The sequence below is a fragment of the Polyodon spathula genome, unplaced genomic scaffold (genome assembly GCF_017654505.1).
Source record: "Polyodon spathula isolate WHYD16114869_AA unplaced genomic scaffold, ASM1765450v1 scaffolds_806, whole genome shotgun sequence".
Classification (NCBI taxonomy): Eukaryota; Metazoa; Chordata; class Actinopteri; order Acipenseriformes; family Polyodontidae; genus Polyodon; species Polyodon spathula.
The window spans coordinates 337,207-359,803 of record NW_024472293.1 but is presented as its reverse complement, the minus strand read 5'-3'; the positions used below and the strand labels follow the sequence as shown (position 1 = coordinate 359,803).

Genomic DNA, 22,597 nt, shown 5'->3' with positions numbered 1-22,597 from the left:
CGCTGTCTTTCTGAAAGAGTTTTGGAGAGGAATGCAGATTCAGGGTTTTCTGTCAGCACAAACGGTCCCCACGAGAGAGAACTGCTTTTCCTAACTCTGAAAGGATGATGACTTTATAGACCTCAGGCTGCAGCGCAAGAATTGATGACGTGTGCCAAATCGCTCCCTACAGTACCTGTGCTGCTGTACCTTTGTGAGAGCCTGGGGAGGGGGTTATTTACCTGCTAGCCTGTAGTTTTGTTTTTGTTTGCTTGGTTTTTATTCAGTTTATCAGCAGGCGCCACGTCAGCGAAATTAGCAAGGAAGCGCGCTTGTATTTAACGAGCCCCAGTGCGGGTTTGTGAGCCTGCATTTCCACTGTCGTCACTTTGCAGGGAGGTGGAAGATGCCAGCCTTTTTACCCCTGGAGAAGCTGCAAAGCTGACTTGACCGCGGAGACCGATTGTATGAGGGTGTCGGTATGTTTTTCAAAGTGAGAAAATTACACCCCCCTCAGCTTGTTCCCTATACACACTGTGGCTAATGGAGCTGGTAGTAAAACCTGGAATGGGTGAAACTGCTCTGCAGTAGGAGCCTCATTTCCATGTCTGGACATGCTGTGCATACAGCTTGAGTTGACCCACTTTTTAAATCTGTGGCATCTAGTTTTATTGCACTTCAAAAGAAAGCGACAGCCCGGCCAAGCGCTTGTGTGTAAAAGCCAGCGGTGGATCGGAGAGGGGATAACGAGAATAACAGCCACACATTTAAGCTAATGCCCTCCACCCTTGCGTCGTGGTTCACATGTTAACAGCCCGGGTTATTAAAAGCCATTTTGTTTGCAGTTGCGATGCAAAGTTAAAAAGCAAGTGTGTTTGCACCACTGATGGATGCCAGCCCTCCATTAGCAGGCTGAATTATTCAATTACCGATGCTCTTTGCCTAATTAGCTCTGCTCAGGACTCTTCAAATAGGGTTCCATTGACAACTGTTATAAGCCAAACTTGCCTTCCTGTAGTTGGCAACTAATAAAACTAAACAAATCCTTTTTTTAATTTCTCGGATAGGTGGCAGGCTAGTGAAGATTGCCACTAAAAAGCAATTAGTGTATATATGTGTGTGTCTGCATTTTGTATATTCCAAAAAAAGGATCTATAAGTTTTACTGTAGAACAACGTTTTGTGCAGCATTTCAGTTTGTAGGAAACATTGAAGGATTTGAGGCTGCTGATACCTTGTTGCTGACTTTAGGGCTTTTTTAAATATATAAATAGAGGACTTTTGTCTCGTTGAGAGGCTCATCATCAGCTGGTTGTGAAAAAGACAGCTGTGAGAGGAACACAACAGAGAGGTTTATTTTAAGAAAACCCGCTCAGAGACCTTACCAAGCTGGGGAGCCTAAAATAAAACGCAGTTCGTAGAGTACGGGATTCCATCTGCCTTAACCCCGATTCTTTGACCTCTTTGTAACCTGTTTTAACGACATGCTGTCTGTGCCTTAAACATTCCAGCATCGCACCAGGATTGGTGCGGTCTAAAATACTATTCTCGCTCTCTCTTCATGGACTTCTTGCACTGTAAGTTATTGGTAACCCCAGTGTAAAACGCTGACCTTTCTCGCTGTGCAACACTAAAATGTTTATTAATAATGCACAGTTGCTCTCATTGCATGGCTGTTGTTTATCATGATTTTTGTAAGACACTCCTGTGCTTATTACCAACACACTGGGGCGAATCCAGCACACGGTGAAACCAGGCATGGGTGCAACTGCTTTGCAACGAGAGTCTTAGTTTCATTACTTAGCATAGGGCTAATTTTCAAAGCGCCTTTTTAAAATTGATTTTTTTATGGTATCAAAATCCTTTGAGAGTTTTCTGCAGCGGCAGGACAGTTGCCTTTCAATTGCAGAACAGTCACAGGAAACCCCCCCTGCATCTGTGCGTTAGCCTCATGAATCTTAATGCGCTCTCCTGTCAGTGAAGATGTTCAGTAACGGAGTGATGAATTCCTGTGAAGCTAAAGACATCATTATATCGGCATGCGTTCAAGGTGCGTGAAATCGCTGTGTTTAATTGATCAATTCGTTTTCTAGCTTGGCTGGTAGCTCATTAATATAATGGCTTGGAAATTTTGATCAATCTCAATAGAGTTGCATAGGATTGCCCAGGAGTGACGTCAGGTTAACACATGCTCCTTTCTTTTGTAAAGATTTTTCTAGTCTGGAAGAAAAGGCAAAAATAATTTAATTGGAACATCTTAAGAATAGAAGATCATGCATTGGAATTCCGAGGAATTATTATTTTTTTTTTAATCAATAGTTTTTTTTGTTTCTATAAGGAAGTGTTTGTGTGTTAATAGGTCTGCGCTGTGGTTTGTATATTTTCAAGCAGCGAGGTTTGGAGGCAGGTGTTGAAATCCCTCTGGGCTCATGATTTAAATGTCGGTGGTCTCAACGCGGTCCTAGCTGGGCGTGTGTAATGAGTATCGCAGAGCAAACCAGGCTGCACACAGTTCAGCACAATTGTCAGTCGCTGCTTGAGAGAGATCCAGGACGGGATGGCAGGCAAGGGGGTGTCCAGGGCAGGATTGAGGAGTGTGCTTTTGTGCTCTCTATGGAAATAAGTCTCCTACTGCATAGCAGTTTCACACGTTTCAGGGTGTTTAGGCAGCAAGCTCAGGGTCAAACCGCTATGCAATGGGAGTCAGTGCTATCCCTGCAAAATCTAAACACACAGACATCTCTGCACCACTCCTTTGTAGTCAGGTCTTTTGCGCGGTGAGAGCGCTGGGGGATAATTTCTCATCGCAGCTCCACAGCACCACCTAGGGGATGAAACTGACTGTCGCTGTATCTGTAATATTGGTACAGCTCTGCCCCAATAGCAATGCAGATCAATCTCTGACACCCTCACGCCACAGTGCAGACAATCCTACCTGCCCGTCTCCCTCTCCGAATGGAGTGCAGTGGCTGTGCTACTGTGCAGTCTTGTGAAGTGGCCGAACGTAAATCGAAAAGAAACCACAAGGAGATCCTCTCTAACGTATTCTCTTTAATACTGCGTAATACTTTCTTTCAAAATACAGCCAGTCTTTTCTGAGGTAGACCATTACAGTTCAAAAAACACTTCTTTTTTTTTTTTTTAAAACAGACATTGAAAAGACATGAAATAAATACTTCATGTACAACATGTTGCAAAAAATGAGGTAGAAATGGTTACAAAGAATGTACAAGATACAAGAACAAAGCTACTAAAGAAAAGCAAAGTAGTTAAATACCATTTTTTGTACAAACAGCAGGAGGGGAGGGGTGTGTCTGGAATCTGCATTATTTTGCTCGGTGTGTTTTGTGCCCTCTATATTTGATTGCTTTATTTTTTTTATATTCCTTCCTTAAGCAGGGCTAGGCGCAGTTTGAGTAGCTACAGAAACAGGAACATTTCAAGGGAGCCTACTCTGCAAAAAACGACCTCCCCAGTGTCTCACTGGGTTAGGTTTCTGGATGGGTTTTACCTGGTTTGCAGCCCAATTCTCATCTAACATTGCTGTCAATTTTTACCGATAGCTACCGTGTCAGTTTTTTTTTTTTTTTTTAAATCTGATACTTGTGCACGCGTCAAAGAAAATAAATATCTTCATATTTTAATTAAACATGACAGTTTGTTACCCTGAGCGTAGCTAACCTACCATTTTACTGCGTATCAAATCTGGACCTCTTTCACTGTGTATGTGTGGATCTCTCTCTCTCTCTCTCTCTCTCTCTCTCTCTCTCTCTCTCTCTCTCTCTCTCTCTCTCTCTCTCTCTCTCTCTCTCTCTATATATATATATATATATATATACATATATATATATGTGTGTGTGTGTGTTTTTACTACAGTAGTAATATGAGCTCTATAAAAAGTAACGCACTAAGTAGTGATGAATCTCTCTCCTCTGCCCAGATCAATACATTCAGTAAAGGTCACCGCAAGCGACCCGTTCCTCTCTCATGATTAAGGGCACCAGCTGCACTTGGGATCCCCCAATAGTAATCCTGGGTTACTGGACATCAATCAATGAATCGCATCTCAAAAAGACTATATGCAGACTGAGAAACACAATACTGTGTCGGAGTGCGGTCGGTATGAGGCCATTCATCATAGTGAGAGGCGGCCAGCGCGATGTGACATACAATAAAGAGAGGGGTTTGAGAAAGTAAAGAAAACAAAACGGAAGGGGTTTGAACAGATCGATCGATGACTAGGACGACACTGGACCGCGTGAACGCTGCGTACCGAAATCATCTGAAACACAGGAAATGAATTTATACACTGAAATAGTTGAGGGTTTTTAGTTCTGCCTCGTTTCCCAGTAAATTTCGTGTTTTTTTTTTTTTTTTTTCTTGTAGCATGTGCAGTATCACACACAACACTTTTGGAAGCTACAGTAAGCTTTCTATTTTATAAGCTTTGGGATGCGCAGATGTGTGTTCAATTTCATTCGTCTCGTTTATTTTAAGTACGCTAATCTCTTTTGGGTCGACCAGTAAAGCAGTTCCCAATGAATCTCATAGACCACACTCTGTTTTATTTAAAACTACAGTAATAATCTAGAAGTTGTAAAGCCGGGACACCTTATAGGAGCGATCAGTATTTTCTTTGGAACCGGTAGCATTGATCCGAATGGGGGGTTTGCTGGGGAGAAATACTATACTGAAGTGAAGATTTGAAGTAAGATCTTTATTATAAACCTTATAAAACAGCGCGTATCGTCTTTTAGCACAGCAATGTGTGTACCCTACAGAGCCTGACTGATGAAAGTCCTGATTTGATTGCTTTGGAGATTGATTGATGAGTTACATGTGATTGAAACTCAAGCTCTCTAGAAACAGTGTGAACCCAAAGCATCTGCTCCCAACAGTATGCTCTGAACGGGTCCTCTGTTAGGAGGCAGTGTGTATCACGATTTCACTCTTTAGACTCGCTAGACAGTGTTACAGAAACGATACACACACCGCTGTGTATGGTTTGCGATTGGGGACCTGGGACTGTGTGCCTACGCGTCATGTCGCGCTCTCCCTACCCTCCAGTCTGTCACAAAAAATGGCATTTGAAGTATTTCTTTAGCCTATAAAAAAAAAAAAAAAAAAACATTGGCAGACAAAACATCACTGCACTAAAAAAACTACAGTAAAAAAAAGGTGGGAGAAGAGAGGAAAAAAAAACAAAAACAAAGATACCCTAACAGGATTTATGGCATCAATAATCCTTTAAAAAGTACCTGAATTACATTCAACTTTAGTCTTGGTTTCAACTTCAAGTTTTTTCTTCCTTTGTTTTTTTTCCCCACTGAGGTAAACACAACAGCTGCTGCTGTGTGTAACTCGTGTTTCAGTTCTCTTGCTTTCTTCTTTTATGTTCAGACTCTTCTCGAAAGAAGTTCACTAAAAAGTCCACAAACGGTTACATTACATTCTTTTTCGTGTTTTTTTTTTTTTTTGAGGTACATAAATTCTTCCTGAGTATTCGAGTCAAGACTACATAACATTTAATAAATGTTTTTTTTAAAAGCAAACTGAGGTCAATATACATCAAGTGTCTGCATTTAAGGGCCGTGTCCAGGCATGTTTTTGTTTTCAATGTGATGTTCACTTGCTTGGGGGGGGGGGGGGGGGGGGGGGGGGCGTTGCAAGGTAAGTTTATCGGCGTCGTAAAACCTGCTGTGGATCAGAGTTTCCAAAAAAGTGTAGTGTTTATGTGCTGTAGTCCTCAGCAGATTCCTTTACACTTGCAATGAGAGAAGACAGCCTGGGATAACACCTTTTTGCGACTTCTTTTAATGTTTTGTTGGAATTGACATCATGCTTGAACATTCAAGTTGTTTTTTTTTCTTGGTGTGTTTGTGCTCTTCACCAATTTCCCCCGAAATTAATTCATACAGACAAGACTGTGAGTTCCGTGCCTTGGGAGGTGTGTTTAAGAGTCTTCTTGCATTGGATAGGTTAATGATTTTGGAGTTTTCCTCAGAGGGAAGATTATTTTTTTTAATTCGACACGCTCCAAGGAATCCAGTTGCTTTTCCCAGTTTTTTTTTTTTCCTAACGGCAGTTCATGGCTTCAACACTCCAGATTTGATTCCTTGTCAAATATTTTTTTTTTTTTTTACATGAAGAAAAAATGTCAAGATAAATATATATTTCTATTTAAAAAAAAAAAAAAGCAAAGATCATCTGTGGCAATTTTTTGGTCTTCAGAATGATATTCTTTAGGGGTTTTTTTTCAACCATTGTGCTCCGTTTTTGATTTTTAAAAGCGGTAAGTTTGCAGTACCAGCTGGTGCAGACTGATAATAATAAATAGCAGTTATCCTGAGTGCCGTCATTGAGACTCCACCTCACCCACGCTAAAAAAATACCCATTCGTTCAGCTCTTTGGGGACAAAAAAAAACAATCCATTATCCCTCCCTGCCCTACCTAACCCCCTCCCCCCAAAATGTAATTTTTTTGGCTGTAAAAATAAGTACTAAACAAAGTGTTGTGACCCAGTCTACCCAAAAACTGGATCCCATCCGTCTTTAACAGATAGCTGTAGTGATATATCCTCCTCATTGGCTTGAACTGTACATCTTATTCCACTCCATGCACATGTCCAGCTCCTTTTGGGATGCGTTGGGTCGCACTTTACAGAAAGCGCTTTCAAAGTCCTTGTAGGAGGTTGGCTGGAGCTGGCCAGGCAGCCCGTGGATTTGCCCTGCGGAGGCTGCGGCCTGTTGGCAGAGCTGGACGAGCTCGATCCCCGAGTACCCCTCGGTGCGCTGCAGCACGGACGTGATCTCCCTCTCGCTGAGGCAGCAGCTCTGCTGGGCCAGGGCGTGGTGCAGGATCTGCCTGCGCACCCCGCTGTCCGGCAGGGAGATGTAGAAGTGTTTGGCGAACCTTCTGTGCGCCTCTTCGTCGAGATCGTCCGGCCGCCTCGTGGAGCAGACTACCACCACGCCGCTCCCCCCGCCGTGAGCCTCCAGGTAAGAGAGCAGCTGGGGCTTGAGGCCGCCTTCCTCCTCCCCTGAGAGCAGAGACTCCACCTCGCTGACGAAGACCACCGAGGGCTGCCGGCACCCCGCCATCAGGAAGACGGTCCGCAGGATCTCCTCCCCGTCGCCCTTCCACTTGGAGACCAGGGCCGCCCCACTGACCCTGAAGAGCGTGGCCCCTAGCTGGGTCGACACGCACCTGCTCAGCAGCGTCTTGCCCCCTCCGCGGGGCCCGAAGAGCAGGATGGTCTTGGGCGGCCGGCTGACTGCTGTGTAAGCCCCTGGCCTTAGGATGGGCCACAGCAGCTCCTCCTCGATGGCAGCTTTGACTTGTGTCTGTCCGGCGATATCACTCCACTGCACGGGTGGCCCGCGGTCCACGATCTCGTTGGTGACCAGCTCCACCACCTGCGGGTCGGCACTCTTCAGGAGCTCCTCGGACTGTCCGCAGGAGCCCGGCAGCTTGAAGGCCACCTGCATCCGGTGCATGAAACCGGCGTTCCCCCCTGTCATCAGCGGAGGGCTGTACTCCCCGGCGTTGCTGTAGCTCGGAGACACCAAAGCCTTCATGGGCTGGCTGCCGTACTTTCCCACGTGTTCCTCCGCCATAACGGCTGGCGGTTGCTGCGGCGTCTTCGCGGGCTTGTAGCTTTGTCCCTCTCCGCTGGCGCTGAAGCCATTGCCTCTACAGTCGTTGGCCCCCTTCTCCGATAGGTGATAAGGGGAGCCAGAGGTAGTCTTGGGTTGCTCGTACCCGTACTTCCTGTAGCGAGAGCCGTCCTCCTCCTCCACCACCATTTCGAAGGCTTTGCGCTTCAGGGAGCCGCCCCCACCCGCGTCGGGAACCAAGGGGAGGGGCGTCAGATTGTGGCTCTGATAGCCGTAGCTTCCCACTACCCCTGGTGGCCTGGAGGAAGGGGGCAGGGGAGTAGGGGTTGCGATCCCGGATGGGAGGTAGGGTGGTGGAGGGTGGACACCGGCGTAGCCAGGCCCAAGACCCTGCTGGGATGGGTAGCCGCTCGGAGGGTAGTTGGAATACATGGAGCCTGGAGAGCCATAACCTGGCATCAGAGTGGGCGGTGGGTGCGTGGGCTGCAGTAGTCCTGAGGTATGGAGGGCTGCGGGGTGGGCAGGAGGAAGTGCTGTGCTGGGCTGGGTGCAGTACCCCGAGGAGAGGTAAGTCCCGTTGTACGGAGAGGTGTACTCTTGAGATGCCAGCCCTCCGAGCGCCGCGGTGTACCCGCCGGGGTCCGAGAGGTTGCCGTTCGTCACCGAAGGACTGACCGTCCCAGACGGGGCTCCAGAGGTCACCGCTGGGGTCTTGGACCCCCCGGGCAGGCCGTCGTGCGCCGGGGCGATCGGGTAGGAGCCCTCCGTGCCGTGGGGCATCTGCCACGGCTCCGACTCGCTCTTCTGTCCGCCGAGTGGCCCGAACGGTCCGTCGGGGTAGCCGCCCCTTTCGTAGGGGGAGTCCGGGACCCCGGAGTACTTCTCCGCATACCTCTTGAGGAGGTTGGAGGCCGTGAGCGCAGAGATGTCGTCGTTGGCCCAGGCGTAGTTGCTGCGCTGCCGGCTACTTTGGTAAATGTCGGACTTGTGGGCCGGGGAGGAGGTGGTGGACGAGACGTCCAGGTGCTGTTCGGGCCACTGGCTGAGGGGCTGGGCATGCTCTGGCGTCCAGTGCATCTTCAAAAGGCCTGAGGACAGAAGATAGAGGGGGAAGCTTTTAGTAACGGTAGCAATATTGCAGTAAAACATGTCTTTGGTTCATTTCACTCTACTTGTGTTCCAGTTTGGAGCACACTCTCCTGCAGTGTAAAGTAGGCTGAAAATTTGGTCTAACACATTTTTTTTTCCAAGTTGTACAACCAGCAGCTTCCTTAAGGAATTTGGGAACATTTGCTTGATGCAGTTTTTAAAAACTCCTCGGGAGCGATTGCCGGAGTCCTTAATTGTTGCTAAACAGTCTCCAGTAAACCTCAGGAAGGTTTTGGGAGATTCCTTAGCAACGAAATGAATGGATTTCAAAATGTCCCACCGGGATTAACTCTAGAGCTGGGGCAACTAGTTTCCAAGCATTGGCTGGCTAATTCATAGAGAAAACAACACGTGCAGGCAGCATGGGGCATGATGAGCTGGCATACCTACATTGTTCTGTGCCAGAGAATTAATAAAACTATAATAGTAAAGATGTATTGGTTGATTGCTTGTGGTCAGTATGCTGGAGTTAGGGTTATGCATTTCTGATACATGCATATAAATCCTGCAGTACAGCTCATAGTATTTGCATTTGGTGATAGTTTCTATACAGCAGTGCCGGTGGGTACTGTATGAAAGTAGTCCATCCCTGCGCGGCCCCGGAATGACTCGGTTCTAAGACCACGCTAGTTATTCCTCTTCCCTCTGCATGGTGGTTCATTGATTCAAGCATCCTGGTGCAGCTCAGTAAAGCGCTCCCTCATTCAGAAGACTGAACCTGTTGAAGTTTTCACTAATGCAAGCTGCACTAATGCTAATTAACAAGAAAAGTTAAAGATAAAGGAAGCGTGGCAGGTGTGGTAAATTACAGGACAGTATTATGGAGTTCTGAAACAATACCTGCGTTTGCCTGTGTGCTCTTTTTTCTTCCTCTGCTTTGGCTCGGTATATGGCATCGCACTGTAACTTTAAAAGACCCCCCCCCCAACATGTGTTGCTCAGCATTCAAGCAATTTATCACCCAAGTGCGTTTTGACTGGCATTAATTACCCCTGTGTGTGTGTGTGTGTGTTGCAACCCTCTCCCACTGATCTGCAGGCTGTCCTTCTGAAAGCTGCTTTTAGACTAGAAGAGGCTGGGGGGAGGGAGGAGGGGGGGGGGACCGATTTCAAAACTCAGATCTTGCTGTACCGGGTTGACGTGAAAAATGTAACTCGCCGCAAGTCGACGCTGACGTTTTTCCCTTGACATTAGGATCGCATATTAAGCCACCTTTCATCCTTTCTGTCCTGCACTCTGTGTTCATGCACCCACAGCTTCACAAAGCCACTTCACCACAGCAATGCAGTTACTAAAGCAAGACAATGCAGATGCAATAGGAGCCTGTTTGCTCTGCAATAGCACTGCAGCGCATACAGCTACTGTTTCATTATACTGCTAATTTACATTTAAGAATCTGTTTTATTATGTGGAAACATGTCAAGCTGAGAACACTTCATTTGCCTACCAAAAAAAAATAAAAAATACTGTTTATTTATTCTGTGCTACAAAAGCCTACACCAGTCTGCTCTTCCCCTCTGCTCAATGCAAACTGCTTGTCTGCAGATTCAAAGTGCTTGAAATATGCTGTTGATTTAATCGGTTGGATTGCACACATACATATTTATGCCTTTCCTTATCGGGGCGAAAAAGCAAGTGCGTTCATGCATGCATATCCAAGCATTCATGCAGTATGTATTGTATTCATTGTAGAAGATTGCATTCCCGGCATTTTGCATTACCGGCTAGTAAATATGAACATATGGAAATAACATGGAAAGTATCTGTGGAAAACATATCTGTCTGTCACCGCTGATCAGAATAAGAACGGGTAATATCTGTAGTAGAGTGTGCGTTGTACACTGCTGCAGTGTGTGTGTGTGTGTGTGTGTGTATATATATAAACAAGTTTACTGCACTGTTTACTTTCTACACAGCTGAAGGGCTTTTGTCTGAAACATTAAATACATAATTTTTTTAATCATTTAAACAGTTATTGTACACTGCAGTTATACACACACACACACACAACTACCCAGTCAGATAACAGCTTCGTCAATAGGCTCCAGCATGCACATTCAATACAACATTCTCCCCTATGCAATTCATTTCCGTATGCCAAGCCCTGTACTGCGAGTGCAGGTTTACATCCTTGGGTAAAACATGCCGACGTAAAAGCAAGCACGTCTTTGTCTGAGATCTCCTGAGCTTCGCATCTCTCTGGCCTGTTTGCAACTGTTTATGCAGACACCCAATAAAACATATCTGCGTTTTTAAACACTACGGCATTTTTCTTTTTTAAATGGTCTTAAAACGTAACACTGTCACCTCCTTATCAGGCAGAGCACCGAAACGATTCGTTTGCCTACCCGACTTGAGAAGAAGTTTGTTTGAGTTATTTGTTATGAAGGTGTGTGTTTCTCAGCTCCGGGCACAGTTTGTTCTCTTTCACTCTGGATTCTCACAGGGTCTTGCAATTCCACAAACAACAATTCATATTGGCATTATCCCCGACTGGGAAACGTGAACAGTTTCTCACTTGTATATTGTATGGAGGAGAGGGCTTCTTAATGTAATGACAGCGTCTCATTATCTTTAAGTATCTTTTGAGGATAGAAACATTCTGTGCATCGGCACACTTAAATAGGGAAGGGGGGGGGTCGGTCATTAAGGCTTTTTAATGAACTTTAATTGCTCTCTTCTTGTGTGCCTGAGAGATCGGCTTTCCTCCTGTGAACTAATGAAAAAGGACAGATAGCCATCGCTGCAGGCCAAACAGATCCCCGAGTTTCAGTGCAGCTGGGAAGGGGGGAGGAGGAGGCAGCAGAAGCACAAGTAGGACGTTTCTCATGTTACAGAATGGGAGGAGGAGAAGGAAGCAGAGCTAGCCCCCTGGGCTAGCTGAAAGGGAGAAAGAAATCTGGCCGGCCAGCATCTGCAATGCTGGACCCAGAGAGGCTTTTGTTGTTCTGTGCACGTTTGAGCCCCCAGCCCCCCCTCCCTCCCCCCCCTCGTTAAACCATTCAGCATAGCCCTGGGGGGGGGAGCCTGCTAGTAGTAGCATAACTCTCCGTTCATATTGGCTTGCCTGCACAACTTCTGGCTCTTGTAATTGCGCTTAGCGAATGCCTTACGCTTTAACTGGCTCTAATTGCCTTCTGAATGATATGAATGATATGTTATATTGATGCTATTTCCCCCCCCTTCTCTATCGGACCCCACCCCCCTCCTCAGCACAGGGCAGCAGGTCGGCTGTGTGGCTTTACTGAGGTATTATCCTGGCATTCCTGGCATTGCAAGGTTTTATTAAACTGTCACTTCTGAGCGGAGGGTAAATACAACCAAGAGGAAGGGGGGGGGGTTTAAAACACAGCAGCAGCAGCGGGGTTTTCTTTTTTGTACGGTTGGAGATATCGAACAAAATAGATTAAAAAAAAAAAAGCATTTTCTGTTTGTTTTTATTTTTCCACGTTGGAGAAGACAATCGACCTCATTGTGAAGGCTCGGTGTTCAGTCCAGATGGTGTTTAAATGACCCTCTTCATATTGTAATGAACTGTGACCAATCTCAATAGTAGAAATGTCTTGGCTCTATTCAGAGTAACTCCCTCCTCCTCCTCCTCCTCAAAGTGCCGTTAGTTCAGGCAGCGATGCAGGTTTGCAGGTTACCCTGAGAGACGCTCATGAACTCATGAGGGACGGTTGCCTGAATGAAGATAACTGTATTTTTAAATGAGTTTTGCATCGCATTAAAAGCATCTGGATGCTCTTACTACATAGCTTAACTCTCCCTGTTTATTTTATAAATGAACGTAGAAGTGCAGTTTTACTGAATTTAAAAACAGAGGAATAGAGTGGGGAAGCTTTACAGTATGCATTTACAGATCTGAAACCAACAGCAAACTTATTAATGAATGAGTCTAGTTCTTGCTCTTAGCTTTACAGAAAGGAGGATGCTGAGTCTCGAAGGGGGGCTGAGGGCTAATTGACTCTTTTTTTGACAGCTGTAAGTTCTTGTAAAGGAGGTGTGATACCAGTTGCCGTCCTAATTCTGGTTTTATGAATTAATAAAGCTATTTGAGGTACAGCCTCCCAGTACATGCTGTGAACTCAAACAGATCTTCTCGTAAGACTGTTATTTTTTTGTAATTGATCAGTAATCACTTAAATTAACAGGTAATAAAAAAACATTCCCTATTTGCAAACCTGTAACCTGTAAATGATGTAATAAGGTGTGAACGAATGTGTTGGTGGTGCTTGGCAGAAGTTTACGAATTATTCAGCATGTTGAACAGTTCAATACAGGCCAGCTGGGATAAAGCTGACAAGCACGGCAATGTAAGTAAATCTGCATGGTATTGTTCCCTCCTGTGTGGTGCTCTAACCCCGGAGGTCGTGTTACACAGTGTCCTCTGAACACTGTACTGGCGCAGAGCCTGGTATTCCCTAGAGGGGGGGATTCTAAAAGGAGTCGGAGCATCCTTCTGTGCATCTACCTCCCCTCCTCCTCCTCCTTCCCAGCAAGGACAGATGTTTTGCAGAGGGTCCCCCTGGCTCGCCCAGAAGCACTGCGAGAAATCCTGCGACCAACCAAAGAGAACCCCGTTCCCCTGGCCGTGCGTCCCAGTCCAGTGTTCCCAGGGAGCAGACAAAAGAGGGGAATCCTATTGTTTGCAAAGAGCCCCTCTTTTAATTATGGAAATCTAGTTAATCTATTCATCAACACTCTAACTCTGCTGGCCTTTGTTAGAGCACAGCATCCATTAAAGGACTAAGAGAGAGAGGGGGGTGGAGTGTGTGTGTTTGCGTTTGTGTTTTGCTTGCATGCCGTTCACTAATTTGGTTCATCCTCTGTTATTCCATGTATTTTCAATATGTCTTTTAAAATGATTTGCGAGGCGAATTATTAAAAGGTGCACTGTTTTTATATTTGTAATGATTTTTAATTTGTTTAAAGATATCTCAGGCGTTCCATTTTTTTTTCTTTGACGCCTTTTATAAGCCTGTGCTGTAAATCTCTGCACTTATAAGTGGGAGAAAAATAATGAAAGAAATCAGTTTCGCTTCCAGTTCAGCTATAGAACAGTTACACAATAACCCTTACAACACTCTACTGCTGCAAGTAATAGCCTGCCTGTTGGTTCACAGAGCGGCTAAGTGCTTTTCAAGACAAAGATGCAACTAAGCATTTATTTATTTTTTTTGGCGGGGGAGGGTGTGGTGGTAAACAAAGTGGACAGTGTTTGTGGAGTGCGCAGGAGGGCAGGGCTGTGAAAGAACGCAGTAAACTGACACCAGCCATTGTATCGCTGGAACTGGATTGAGAGGCACTGCAGCTCCCCATGCCTTTTGACCCCGAGCACAATTGAGCCTCGACTGGCTCTAGCCTCTTCAATTGCGTTTTTGCAACGGGTGTAAACTGCATGTGTTGTGTACGAGAAACTGGCCAGCGGATCTTTACTCAGCTTCCTGTTGTGCCTCCTCTCTCTCTTTCTTTCTCTTGCTCTCTCTCTCTATATATATATTTTTCTCTGTTCTAAGTTCAGTGCATTATTGGTTTCAGCACCAAATTCCAATTTGTAAATAAAAACCTTCACGTCTGTTTAATTGCTCACAGGGATGCAGAGATATTGAAGGTCCCATTTAAAACGTAGTAAACCCACTTTGTTTGAGGGGGGGGGGCATTGGCGCCCCATTGTTTGCAAGAGTCTCGAATTATAGAAATCTTGCTAATCCATTGAGCAGCACTTCAAACAAGCTTTTTGTAAAGAGATGGCGAGCGTTTCAGGGGTGCGGTGTGAGTGTGTCCTGGGAGAAGGGCTTTGCTTGGTTAAATTTAAGCAAGTCGTGACTCTCGTGGTTTCATTGGGTATAAACTGTGCGAGGTGCAGCAGCAAGTGCTGTCTCTAATTGTCAGCTGTTACTATATCTTCTAAAAGCAGAACAGAGGCAAGCTTCTCACACCCACCCCACTGTTTGCACCGCTGTTTGACAGAATTGCTTTAAAAGCTTCCACAATTCAGCATAGTTTTGGTAAGAATTTCAGCATTCAGGAGCATTTGTTGTATAATACTTCTGGGGGGGAAAAAAATATCAATTTTGAATGTGACAGTGCTATTTCTTTTTCCTGCTTTATATAATAAATATGTTTAATCATGAAATATCTTGAAATAACTTTTTTTTATAGACCATGGAATGCTGTGAAAGCAGTCTTTTTTTTACCATGAAAAAATAAGCCCTAGTGATCAGAGAGAGTGTGTGTGTGTGTGTGCGCTGTTTGCTTTTGATTTTCTTCACTTGGCAGCTGTGTGTGTGTAGGCAGGATTAAGATATGGCAAGGGATGTGGATACTGGACTGTGTGTGCCTGTCTGCCTGTCTCTGTGTGTGTGCGTGCATTTAGAAGTATTTAAATGACCATGCATGCATGCAACATTCCTCCTGGGGTAGCATCTCTATTAAAAGGCTGATTGTCCGAGCTGGCTTGTAAACACGGCTGGGATCAATTTAATCACAAGACGGCAACTTTAAAGGAGAACAGACGTGCCATTAAAGAGGCTTCTGCGGGCCGTCATTCTGAGGCTTCCACTGAGCCTGAATCGGCGCAGTATCGTTGCTAAGAAACCACCAGCACCACCGCCCCAAAGTGGAAACGGAACTCCCCCAAAATGCGTGAGGAGAGGGGGGGTCTGCCCCAGCTGTGGGCCCGCGATGAAGACAGGAGCCCAAACGTTTGTCTGTGTGACTTTGTTACTGAGAAGTTTGACCTTTCTCCCCCCAAACAGCGTACCCCCACTCATTGCATGTCTTGTCATTTTTATGCATGTTTTCAGGGGAGGGTTTTTTTTTTTTTTTTATAAAGACCGTGATCCATAACCGTCAATCACTCAAACTTCAGAAATTCAGTGAAGCCAGTCTTTCTCAGTGTCTTCAAACATGAACGGACTGTGATCAGCACCCACAGAAAAAAGAAGCACTGATATTTGAGAATTGCATTTACAGGAATCTAAGATCGTATTCATTATATTTTATTGCTTTTCATTGTATTTAATACAGAAGCTCTGCATAAGTAACAAAGCCGTACAGCATTGTACATTGCAGTTTGCAGCTAAAAACTTAAAAAAAGTTTTGAATTGTTACGATTAGCATAAACGTTAGCAGATAACATCCAGCTGGCTGTATGTCAAGCCAGCACAAACCTGAGTCAGTTCATTCTGAAATGTGGAATCAAAAAGACACACAGCCACCCGTGGCATCGAAGGCAAGCAGACTAGTCCTGAAGCCTGACGCTTTACAGAAAATATCTGTTTTCCGTAGCAGAATAGAGAAACGCTTGCCGTGTTTATATAAATGCACCAGGCACATTTCCTCTGGACCTCGCTGTAAACGAGATGCATGACTTCAGTAACCATTCCATTTATCAATTAAACGAAGCAGCGATTACCCTGAAGCGCCGGCCGCGTTTTTTAAAGGAATATTAGAGAGATTTATTTGCAAGGAGATGGACCCCAGGCTCTGAAAGAGAAGGCGCATGAGGTTTTCAGTTCTCATGAATCACTCTGACAGGAAGAGATAAGCCGGACGCGCTCTGGAATTATCAGTTGATTTGTTTCCATTTAAACAATCAGGCGATCGATTCGCTGGCAGGGTGGATCCTTGTTAAAGGAACGCAGGGGTTAAAATAAACCCGCAAAATCCCCAAAGAACTGTATTTACGAGTTGTTGTTTTTTTTCCCCCCTGTAGCTTTTAGTACAGTACTTGAATTTAAGAGGGTCAAAGATTGTAGATTGCAATGGTCATTGTACTTTAAAAAAAAAAAAAAAAAAAAAAAAAAAAAAAAAGTTTAATTTATGCTGTGTGCTGGGCTTGATAAGAAATTTATATTTCACAGTTCCATTGATACTCCTTAAAGGTAAATGCTGCATGATGTCCTTTTAAGATTTATGCTTTTGATTTATTGCAGTAGTACAGAAATAAAGGGATACTTATTTTCACTTATTACGAATATGTTGTAGTTTTACAGTATGTATGTATATATACATATACACACACTCTTTTTATATAGAGAGTTATGCATATACAGCACACTCAAAAACCCAGGAACATTGCTCAGTTGCAAATTAAGACCAGAATCTGCAATCGACGTCACACCTATCATTGTGGAAATACCCCAGCTGGCTGGACTCAAAGGAATATCCCATGCAAGCACAGTGACAGAGCTCGGAGACTGCATGCAGTGTGTTAATGATGAATCGCCCTCTCTAGTGCCCTGCAAGTTCTACTGGTCCAGTAGCAAGCTTTGTCACAGGCCTTTGCTTTCGAAGCAGGTCGTCCTTGTTTGCCGTATTTTAAGCAGTAACTCTGAAGGAGAGCCGGTCATTCTGTGCAGGTAATGACCACAGTGGGTCCCCCGGGCAAATGCGAGGGCGCTCAGTGGAGCCCAGAGCGGTCATTAACTAAATATAATGCCTAGGTCCAGCGCTGGCAGTGATCATTTATAAACCATGCATAATTGTGTAACGTGCGAAGATTATAAATCGAAGCGTTTCTATGGAAGTCTCAGTAAGAGTGCTGTAAAGCAAGGCAGGAGAATGCTTTGAGGGGGCATTTTCTGTTTGTTTGTCTTTTTTCTGAACATTGATGTCTTTGTGTCCTGGAAGTTGTAGAATAATCATGTTAAAATGAAGTAACAATGAAGTGCAATATTGATACACTGCACTGAAACCAATTACAGCAAAAGATACAACAAAAAAGACAAACACAGGTAATCTGTTATTGCAGGGATTCATTACAAATCAGCGGCCAGAAATTTTACAGTTATGATAAAATTTGCAGAACATGTATAAGATAGAAGGCATGTGCTATCGCTGCGACATTCAATCTGAAATTGAACGTCGGCATACCAGAACACAAAAACAAGCAACTGATTCATAAGCAAGGTAATTCCTATAGCCCCCCAGCTCTAGCTTGGGAACTGGGTCTCCTATTTTATTTTTTATTTTTTTTAGTGAGCTGGGATCATTATGTTCAGTCTCTGTCCACTAATATATCAAAGAGCAGCTGGAAAGAAGCTCTGACCACTCAGCCCCCCCCCCCCCCCCAGCCCCCTGGTCCATCTGTGCATTACTCATCCCCTCACTGTCTTAGGATATCACAGAGAGGCTCCACACATCTAAAAAGCATGGTCAACACAGCGTGTGCTTTCAGAACGATTTCGCAAAACAGCCAGAGAGGTTCAGTAATTACTAAAAATAAATAAATTACACTGACACATATACTGCACTGTTTCTTCCTGGAGCTGACACATCTACAGCAGCGCCACCCTGAAATATCTACAGCAGAGCCACCCTGAAATATCTACAGCAGCCTCACCTTACCGTAGCTTGCAGAAATGAGACAGTCCTCTCTGGACATTCCTGTACATGTTTTTTTGTAAAAAAAAAAAAAAAAAAAAAAAAGGTCCAGCTAATGAAATGATTCTTAAATCTTAAGCCGACACGTAGATCGCATGTGGGTTTGGAAAGAAACACATTATTTCATTATCTAAGATGGAAATATATAAAACAGGGGTGTTAATTGTAAAGTGATTAGATTTGTGGACGGTTTTAATCACTACAGAACTAGACGTCTAATGCACGCCTGACCTTGTGCCCCGATACTGTCTCGTTGTGTTGGATTGTAGTGTAGATGCTAGTGTCGGACTGTACAGTACAAGGCAAATTGTTTTTTTATATATAACTTGTACATGTGGGCTTACACCCATAAAAGGTGTGAAGCAATTTATCACAAACATTACAAAAGACGTCAAAGCCCACAGGAAACCAAGCAGGATTTTGTTAACGCGTAAAACCTAATATCCAATTTCACCATTTCTTTCATCAGTTTCTCACTTTCATAGGCTCTGTTTTTTCATTAAAAAAAAAAAACCTTTTCATGAAGCTTTTGCACCTTGAAAAAAAGAGTCTGAAAGATAAGACTTCCGTTATTGCAGTTTTATCTTTTATTAAATCAGACACCTCCTTTCGCTGGCCAGTTGCGTTTTGAAGCTCTGCTCGCATGCCGAGGAGCAGAAGGCAAGGTGAGGCAAAGTAAAAGGACATTCCTTTCCTGCACAAAAGGCCAGCAGTTAGCGGCTGTTTATTCTGTGCTGCCTTGCTAAAGATATCTGCCCGGCAAAGTGGAAATGTTAAAAATGCAAACAGTTCAGTAGCCAGCGAGTCGCTCGCTCTGTGCGTGCGAGTGAGCTGGGACAGGGGATTTAATAGTGCTCTGCTTCCCTCATTTTTGACAGGAGCGTTTTAACACAGGCAACCAGTTGGTAATGTACAGAAGAAGCAGGCTGAGTTGAACTTGGTGTAATTACATGTATACTTTGTTGGATTTATTATTGTTATTATTATTAAGAATATTGAAATTAATACCATTATGAATTGCACTGTACATTTTAGCCATATTTCTATATTATTATGATGATGATCATTAATGTTGTTGTTAGTAATAATCATCCAATGTTAATACCAGCAAGAATGTCACTAACCTGTAGCCACATTATGATGTATAGAAACATGCATGGTCACTCTGCAAGCTCGGTCTGTTTACCATGGCATGATTAGGCAATGCAAAACGGCAGCTCGCGATTGCATCACGCTTTCATTGTAACCCCTGGCCCCGCTCAGTGCAGCCATATACAGTAGAGTCCCCTCGAGCCCTCACTGTGACGTACAGATTCCCCCGAGACCAAACCTCAACCGGCAAAATCACACACAAGCGCGCACACACACAAAGGCTGACCTGGGCGGAAAGAAAAAAGGATCCCACATGCTGACAGCTTGACAAAGCTTTTTAAACAAAACGCTTCAAAATAAAGAAGCCTTCTGATGCTTGAAGACTCTCTAGATTCCTGCTGCAGTGTGACTGAGGTCAGGGCTTGAGAGTAGGCAGTTGTTGATATTATTACTGTCCTATCGTCTTCGGGAAGCAGGGAAACGTGCAGCCCAGCACAATGCAGACATCTTTAAGCTGAACCAGCTTTGGCACAGCTTGCACTGTGCTGTGTTGCTGTGCTACAAAGTAAATGAACAGGCGGAATCCTCACTGCTGCTAGAACTGGCTTAGGGGTTCCGTATCCGAATGCTGAATGAATGAATGGACAGGGCACAATGTGGGTATTGCATCCGCTACAACTGCTGTCGTGAAGCGATTCGATTTGGAAAGTGTGCAGGTTGCACTCATATTTATGTATTTGTATTTCTCATAGAGAGAAATCTCAAACTGTGCAAGTAGCTAAAAGCACAAAGCATGCAAACACACTCTAATAAGTTACACACATTAAATTATGCACGTCTGTTCCCTCAATGTTTATTAGACAGAAATGTAGGTTAAAACAATCATGCACACAGCTATATCTGCACACACATAGCTAAAACCCCCTTCTTAATGCACACAGTTTCAGCGCAGTATAGTTTAATATGTTACTGTTGCAATTCATTGCATAATGAAAGTGATAGAGTACTTACTATAGGGCATCACGGGGCTCAGCATTCTGCGGGAATATTCACTTTAAGACGGCTTCTTCTCAGCAATGCAATCCTGATTAGTTACTGTCCGCCCTGCCACCATTTCTGCTGCCTGCTCTCGGTGTGACTCCCCTACAAGCGGCTCTGAAACTGAATCAGACAGCCCCCCGTGTCATTGCCTTGTCCCACAGGCTCGCATGTTTTCAGAAGCACGCATTCGGGTAATTACAGAGCAGTGTCAGGCTGAGGAGTAGATCTGAATGGCTTCCTACCTCCCTCCAGCACGAACCCACACCCGCTGCCTGCCCCAGATACATGCATGCAGTCCAAAAACACAAAAAGAAACGTTTCTGTATGAACTATTGAAAACTTAAACAGACACTCTGATCTAAAAGCATCAGACTTCATTGACAAAACACAATGTGAAAAAGTATTAATTGCAAACAAGGTTAAGCTATATATATATATAAAATATGCTTCCTGTAAAACCTATATTCAGATTAACCTTGTTTGCAATTTGGTGTGTGTGTATATATATATATATGAGAGAGTCATTGTTTTTTGTAATGCAAAATTTACCAAGTAAGAATTTATTTCCCAGTTTAATTCTATACAAATGTGGTCAGACTGCTGATTTTGCATTATATGTAATGTTATCACTTTTACAATTTGCATACTGTCTGAAGATAAACTGTCTTTAAAATGAAAAACCAAAAAAAATAAAAATAAACTTTTGCATTGCATTACTGAACATGCCACCAGCTTAATGCCTATTTATCTCCTAGCAGCTGGTCTGCATTAGCACTGATAATCAACAAAGAAATCAAAACTGGAAGGAAAAAACAAAACAAAAACCCAGATACAATGGATTTATTTTGTGAATTTAAAAAGACAAAAGAAACTTGAAAAGAAAAAAAAAACATGTTTTCTTACCTATTCATTCCTGCATTTCCACAACCCCGTCAAAAGTGCAAAATAATCCTTTCCAAAAAAAAAAAATGCGCTCGGAGCCCGTGCTAGGCTATGCTAAGCTATGCTACCCACACGTGGGACTAACCTTGCTGCTAGTGTGACAACCAGAAGAGTAGTCCAAGCTGTGGAGAGAGGCACCCCACCCCCTCCTCCTCCTCGCCTTCTATTGCTACTTCCCTCCCATCCCCCCCCCCCCCCCCCCCTCCCCCCCCCCCCCCCCCCCTCACTCTCTCTCTCTGTCCTTTTTTTTGTTAGCTATTAACCAGTGAAAATGAAGTTGACCAATCATGTGTTGAGAAGCCCGTGTGGGCTCTTGCCTGGTCAGAGTGCGATTCTGGGGGGGGTGGAGTAAATGAATGCGTGAGAATGATATCAGGGGTGGTTTTGTGATAAACAGATCAAGCAGAGCAACAGAAAGCAGGCTACGGGGGGGGACCTGGATTGCATTTTATAATGGGACCATTCTGGAATAAACGTGACCCTCCAAACGGACAAAACCAATTCATATTGTGCGTCTCTTGCAGCAATATTGTATCCTGGCTTATTTAACTTCTGCTTGGTCCTGACACTTAGTGTCCCGGGAAGGCATGTTGAATTCCAGAGACACTTTCCTCAAAACCGGGACGATCCTGGGAAAACAGGGACAGGGGGCAACCCTGAACTGAAATCCTTTTTATTTCACACAAAACTGTAGACCTGAGCGTAAACGTGTATTGTAAGTGTTGGAGAGGTGATTCCAGGTATGATACTTTTTATAAAGTCCATGCTAGTTTACGTATATCACCATCCGTTTCTTTTTGTTTTTTATTGTTTTTTATTTCTGGTTTCAACTTCCATCTGTGTTCTGGCTCTCTCCTGCTTTCTGGGCTCTGCGATGTTTTGCAAAGCCCTCCTTTCGATTCCCCATGAAGTCCTGTGACAAAGGCACTAACCCCCTTTTTAAAACCTTCTAGGCATCCCTGCTGACAGCGTTGCTATAGTGATCCGTGCACTGCTTCAGTGGTTTGGTCCACGGATTTGCTTAGGTGAGCGCACCCTCCGTGTTGGATGGTCAGCGCAAATACCCTGCCATGTGAAGCAGGGGTATCCCTGCAACGACAGAACAGATCTTCTACTGGATAGGACTTCAAGCCTGCGCGTTATCAAGCGGCACAAGTGCCGTGACAGTGGCTTTTGAGCCCTGTTTCTCCAGCCAGTTTGCTGCAGAGAGGTGGCAAAGTATCGAGTCAGATACTAAACAAAATAGGCAAGCGCTGCACTCAGTGGTCCAGTGTACTGCAGGGATGCCTGCTGCAGAGTAGTTTCACCCGGTCCTGGTTTTACTACAGGCTTGATTAGCCACACTGCAAAGGGAACAAGCTCAGGTGTGTCTTAATGAAATCGTAGTA

The 22,597-nt window shown here is 44.4% G+C and overlaps 1 protein-coding gene across 2 annotated transcripts; it reads right to left on the bottom strand.

The window, feature by feature from the left end:
• Positions 1 to 3,818: 3,818 nt before the first annotated feature.
• fignl2 (fidgetin like 2) lies at positions 3,819 to 21,376 on the bottom strand. 2 transcript variants are annotated; one of them, XM_041241698.1, is made up of 3 exons: positions 21,171 to 21,376; positions 20,238 to 20,387; positions 3,819 to 8,683 (listed from the first exon to the last, which is right to left on the bottom strand). In XM_041241698.1, exons 2-3 carry the CDS (start codon positions 20,260 to 20,262, stop codon positions 6,561 to 6,563), a joined length of 2,148 nt encoding a protein of 715 aa, XP_041097632.1. In that variant the 5' UTR covers positions 20,263 to 20,387; positions 21,171 to 21,376; the 3' UTR covers positions 3,819 to 6,560. The 2 variants fall into 2 exon arrangements, with proteins under 2 accessions (XP_041097632.1, XP_041097633.1); XM_041241699.1 differs by lacking the exons at positions 20,238 to 20,387; positions 21,171 to 21,376 and adding an exon at positions 19,513 to 19,723.
• Between the last annotated feature and the right edge of the window lie 1,221 nt (positions 21,377 to 22,597).